Source organism: Oryzias melastigma, linkage group LG14 (assembly GCF_002922805.2).
Source record: "Oryzias melastigma strain HK-1 linkage group LG14, ASM292280v2, whole genome shotgun sequence".
Taxonomy (NCBI): domain Eukaryota; kingdom Metazoa; phylum Chordata; class Actinopteri; order Beloniformes; family Adrianichthyidae; genus Oryzias; species Oryzias melastigma.
The window spans coordinates 19,620,437-19,626,606 of NC_050525.1; the positions used below are offsets into that span (position 1 = coordinate 19,620,437).

At 37.8% G+C, this 6,170-nt stretch overlaps 1 protein-coding gene across 3 annotated transcripts in view; it reads right to left on the reverse strand.

The window, feature by feature from the left end:
- Window positions 1-2,782: 2,782 nt before the first annotated feature.
- Window positions 2,783-6,170, reverse strand: part of LOC112142963 (beta-2 adrenergic receptor) — a 17,728-nt gene continuing 14,340 nt past the window's right edge. For all 3 annotated transcript variants that reach the window (XM_024266665.2, XM_024266664.2, XM_024266663.2), the window contains exon 4: window positions 2,783-4,361. In XM_024266665.2, the coding sequence (XP_024122433.1) occupies window positions 3,344-4,361 (1,018 nt within the window). In that variant the 3' untranslated portion in view covers window positions 2,783-3,343. The remainder of the gene's footprint in view (window positions 4,362-6,170) is intronic.

Sequence of the window (6,170 nt, forward strand, 5' to 3'; positions counted from 1 at the left end):
TGTCTAGATTTTTTATTAATAATTTGATTGCACACCACTGTTGTTATGTATTTTTTATTTATTTTTTATTTTTATTTATTTTAAATTAAAGCAAACTGCTGCATTAGGAGGATGTGTTTTATTTTGAAAGGAACTTCTAATGATTTTATATTTATAGAAAAATATAAGTTATAAATGCAGTTATTGTAAATATTTCATTTCATTTTTGACATTACTGGCCCAAAAGGCTTTTTAAGTGTCAAAGGTCGCTGACCCCTGATCTATAGGACTGCGTAGCCTACAGATTTTATTATGGAGAACATCCTTATACCTGGAAATCAGATCCCATGGAAACAAACTCATGCCCTCACGTGGTTTCCTGCAGTGTCAGAAGATAAAACTTTGTGTGCGCATGTGTGTGTATTGCAGCTGGTTGTGTTTCCTCTGAAGCTGATACTACCTCTGCTGGGACTCCCAGCACCTGTCACTGCGTATCACACATTTACACCAACTCACTCAACATATCTACACCTAAGGAGAGCTGAGTCTGACTGAAAAACTCGTCTCATGATTTGGTTATGAAGGAAGGAGTTGCACTGCGTTGCAAACCTCAATGGATTTGGGGAGACTTACCAGTTTACGTAAATTCCTGTTTCCTCAAAACAAAACCAGATTTTTATCCGCTTAGGTGACGACATGTCCCTTTTTCTGAAGCTTCTCTGGCAAACGTAAAGCAGCTAAAACACACAAAGACTGAACTTTATTCAGTCACTTTGGTTTAAAACATGCACCACAGTTTATAGTAAAATATTTACATTCATTAGACTTTTGTGGAGGTAGAAAATAAAAATGAGAAAATTTTAGTTTTTTTTCTGTAAAATTCCAAAAAGTATATAAAAAATTAAAAGTAACCCATAAACTGTATGTGTTGGTTGATGTGTGCTAAAATAAGACAGAAACTCGTTTTTTGTCAGCTTTTTTAATCCCCCAAATTCTGGATCAAGATTTTTTTTGGGGGGGGGACAATTCACCACAATATGTATTTAAGACAGTAACATTTGTAGACACTTGTAGATGAACTTACACTTTTTTTCAGCACTTTATGACTTAATTTTAATATCACTTTGATCACTTGTAGAGAAAAGGAAGACAACAATTTACCTTTATTTTGAAAAAAACGACCATACATTTCTTTTGATGGCATTCCTGTGTTGACCATCTCTTCTCACAGCAGTATCAAGTAAGCACGAGAAATATGTGTAAACCGAGTGCTGTGTTTTTACAGTGGACGTAACAGACAACATTATGTAAACAGCAGACTTCGCTGCATGAAAATGACCCCTCCAGCTCTGCCTGACAGGCTGCAGTGTTTGTGGAGCTAAAAGAGAAGAAACACAAAGCAGAATGTGGATTCCTGCCGGTGTTTGTGGAGACGAAGATAGGTTCCAGTGACTAAGTGATGAAAGAAAGTGAAGTTTAAAAAAAAAAACAAAAAAGAGCAAACCAGGGAGTCACAAGTTTGGGCCTAACATCTTTATCTTTTAAAGAAATATGGTGATTTTTTTCCCTTTTCCTTATCACGAGGGAATTTAGAAAACAAGCTTTTTGTTTTATCTCTATAATAAAAAGAAAAGGGAACCTTCTAGTTAAAAAAAAAATAGCTTCAGGGTAAACTAATACCCCTGCTGCTTCATGCGTGGCTTTTGCTGCAAATGGAAAACTCTATTAGCAATACAAACTGCAGATATTTTCCTGGTTGAGGCTCCCATTTCTCCATTTGTAGAGTTAATTAGTAACCGTATGTAAAGAGTCTTTCAAAAAGGACTCATTGCTACTGCTTGTATTAGCTTTGTATGTTGTTTTCTGCATAATAGACACTCTTATGTTGTTGGATTTGGTTAAATTTAAAAAGCAATAAATGAATGAGGTAAAGTTTGGGGATAAATCTTCTTAAAAAAATGGGGTTTGAATTTGTCTTTTTGGCTCAAAAACAAAATAAGACTTGTAAAAGCTAAGACGTAGAACACGACACCTAAGTTATAATAGAGTGTGTCTCCTCTTCTGAGGAATTTAAAGCATCGGCATTTCATGTCAACACACTTAAATCCTTCACTTATGTACATTTTACTTACAAAAACAGTGAGACGAGACTGCATCGATTGTGATCAGAAGATCTACAATCTATACCTATCAATTCCGGCTTTCTTTTGTTCATTAATAACATGGAGAAGTCACTCAATTTTACAGTTAGTCATGACGTGCTTTGGTAGCTGCCTTTACAACTTCTGTGACGTTAAAATGTGCAGCAGTACTGTTAATCGGAACGTTTCGACATCCTAACCGTTGACAGTTTATGAGAACCGGACCAAGTGAATGTGATGTCATCAGAAGAAAATAACTCACTTCTAGTTTCAAAGAGATAACGTTAATTCAGTGCTATTTTTCGTAGTGTTGGAACCAGAGATCTTCAGTGATTGGTCCGGGTCGATCTGAGTCATCATTTCCATGGTAACCACTCCCACCAATCAGGAGTGAGCTTGTCGGAAGTCTACACCCACTCCATTTAAATTCAAGAGAATCTGTCAAACGTTTCAAATGTTTAGCATCTGATTGGCCAGTTTATAATTTGAATAACTTTCAATAAAGAAAAAGTATCGTAAAAAAATAGAATTAGCAAGAACATAAATAAATAAATAAATTAAAAAGCAAGAATGATCATTCTGACAAATATATTGCCTGAGTTATAGCTGTTTATTTTTCTATAGAAGTCTATGGGATTTTTTCTTCTTGGAACCAGTTCCTGTTTGGAACACTAGGGGGAGGGGTCTCAGTCCAGTTCTCATTTACTGTCAACACATTTTTGATGCATACTTGTCATGCGGTGGTAAAAATTCAGACTCTTTACACAAAAAAAACAACAAACTACTGTTTTGGTGTTGCACTGGACACAATTTCATTGATTACTTTCAATAACATTTATTTTCATTGTCTTTGAGGTCATTTTCAGATGTTTTATTGTATTTCGGGACTTATTTTTGTATTGCAACAATACTAACTGTTACAAACCTACTTTTTGTTGCTAGCTTGTCAATAAGATGCTTCTTGAAGGAAAATACCGTAACAACATTTTTATATTCTTGCAGTGTTGCTGCAAAGTTATGACTTTAAGGTATTAAGAGAATTGCACTGTGACACAAATTCAGCAGCACAGAGAAACAGCAAAGAGATAAAACCACGATAACACTGACATACTCAACGAAGTAGCTTCATAGAAGGCAGAGTTGAGTCAACGATGTGTAAAAAAACAACTTGTGGTCACGTTGCAATTATGCACAACTGATGCACAACAATTATGTTCAACCGATCAAACCACTGAAGCTTTGATTTCCTTACAGCTCCATTTTGACGGACTGTTCGCCTGCCAGGTGGACATGGAGCCCGGAGCGACATCTAAAACCTGCTCAGAGCATGAAGTTTGTGGGTCCAGAGTCAAAGACACGACCTGCTTGGAGGTGTGCACACTGTCCCCCCACAGAGAGGTGTTTACTCCATCAGTGTTTACGCTCCCGTTGGGCCTCTGTTGAGGGTTCGAGCGCCGACTTCTCCTGCTGCACCATCTCCATGCCCTCCGGCTCCCCCCTTTGCCCCTCAAGTGGAGTATTTCCTGGAAAGCGTGCCTGAAATCGGGGCTGCGGCAGTAGATGAGCGGGTTGAAGGCGGAGTTGGAGTAACCCAGCCAGTTGAGGAGTCTGAACGGCACGTCGTTTATGCTGTTCTTGTCAGAATATGCCATGACGATGTTGAGGATGAAAAACGGGAGCCAGCATAAAGTAAAGGTTCCCATGATGATCCCCAGAGTTTTCAAAGCTTTGTGCTCCTTCAAGGAGAACTTAAGACGTTTTGCAGAGGACTGCTTTCCCTCCTCCCTTTGTGTGTTCGCTCTGTTTTCTTCGTTCTTCTCTCCTTTGTCTGACTCCACTTCTTCCAGCTGTTGCATGTTTAGTCTGTCCTCTGCCATCGCTTCCCGATTTTCCGCCCTGCGTGTGTTCATGACTGGGCTATCGTCCGGACAAGCGAGCTGCGTGGAGTAATGCATGTTGTAGAAGTGTTGTTCTCGGCCTCTGATCTTCTTCAGCTGCTTCTGAGCCTCCTGGAAGACCCGGCTGTACAGGAAAATCATCACCACCAGCGGCAGGTAGAAGGACACTATCGAGGAAATCACTGCATATGCTTGATTGGTGTGGAATTCACAGCAGTCTTCTCTTTTCACACATTCTAGAGCTTGTAGGTCCTTTGACATCCATAGCTTCAGGTAGATGGGCAGGAAAGAGATGAGGGAGGCCACCGCCCAAACCGCCAGAATCGCCGCAATGGCTCGAGCCCTGACCAGTGGAAGGAGACGGGACGGAGCACAAACGAGGAGAAAAACACAAGTGTGTCAGTCATTTAGGCTGTAAAGTACATACATAAAACCTTTAATTATTAGCAGACCAACAATTTCAATAGTTCTACTGTTGAAATTGATTTGTTTTGCCTGGAAAAATCCCCTTTTTTTATTCTCAACGTTTAGGCCATTAATGGTTACAAAAGCACTAATTTAAAACAGATGATAAAGAAAAAAGTCATTGTTCTGCAAAAACAAAAAAATAGAAATTTATATATTTAAGGAAACCATACTATGAAATATCAACTTTTTTTTTAGCATTTAAGTGTATTATACTGTTTGTTCATTACTCACTATAAAAAAACATCAAAGCGGTATTTTGATCCGTTCCCGTATTTCTGAGCAATCCTTCAAAAAAATGAGCCGGTCTTCACGATCTGATGTCACAACGTGAGCCCGCCCCTTTCAGGAAGAGTCTGCTCCGCCCCAGGCTAACACATACAAAGCTAGCAGCTCTAGCTAGCGGTGATCAGCTAGCTTTAATCAGCTAGCTCATTTGGTTTAATGCTCAAAACTTCGGGCTAGTGAGAAATCTGCACAACATGTTGGAATGGATCCTAAATGTTTTCGAGAATGGCGCAAGCAGATGGGATATTGGGAGGACGACAAGAGAAAGGGAGCAGACTATTTCCTGGAGGAAAAAGCAAGCGGTAAATTGGTAGGAGTGGTTTAAACGTGGGTTACTGTGCAATAGCAGAAAGGTAAAAGGATCCGCATGAAACCAAAGAGTATTTTTGATACGCAAATTATGTGTCATTATTTCAATATTTTGTCATAAAATGGGCAGCAAAAGGCGGTGTCTCAGAGATTGAGTCGTTCCGGATATAAAGAGTCCACAAAAATAACTCATATTTCATAAAAAGTTTGATTTTTAGTGTTCTAAAGGTAATATAAGATAATTTATATGGATATAATTTACTCTGAAAGACTACAGAAAATCATGTATGGCCCCTTTAAGTTTATCACAAGATTACTAAGAAGCTAGTTGTCCGCTTTCAGCACTAATAGGAGAGGCCTATACACACTATGTGTGATAGCAGTTTATCTCTCAAGCAGCAGTCGATAGGACTCCTTTATGGGTGTGGCCTAACCACCCCAAAGCATATCAGAAAGCATCCTAGAAGTGCACAACGTAGAATTGAATCAGCCAAACTGTATTTGTTTTTATGAATATATCCAAAATCTGTGTGTTTTTTTCAAAATAAAAGCACCCTTTGCTGCCACCTTTAGATTTTAAACCATTGAAATATTTTATAGTAATCCCTAAAGGGCATCTAAAATTAATTCTATTAATTCTTAAAATCAATTAATTAATAACATCAGTTAATTTTCATGGTAGAAGTTATATTTTAAACTCTTTGGGGGCACATATGTCAAAGTCAAGGCCCTGGGGCCGGATCCGGCCCTACAGGTAATTCTATTCGGCCCCCCAGATCATTTAATTTTATTGTTATAATGGCCTGATGTTATCCTGCGCTCATTTCCAACTTGCATAATTTTGACAAAATGTTTTTTTATGGAAAGTAAAATGTTGAAAGTTATTTAAGGTTTAAGTTAATTTATTCTGGAATAATATTCCTTATTATTCATAATTATTTTAAAAGGTTAAGGTTTTAAAATAAAAAAAATGGCAAATGGCAATAGCTTTTTGGACTATTTTGGCATTTAATAAGATTTTTTAGGCTATGTTTTCAACTTTCAGCTATATTTCAGCTATTTGCTATATTTTTTTTTTTTTTTTTTTTTT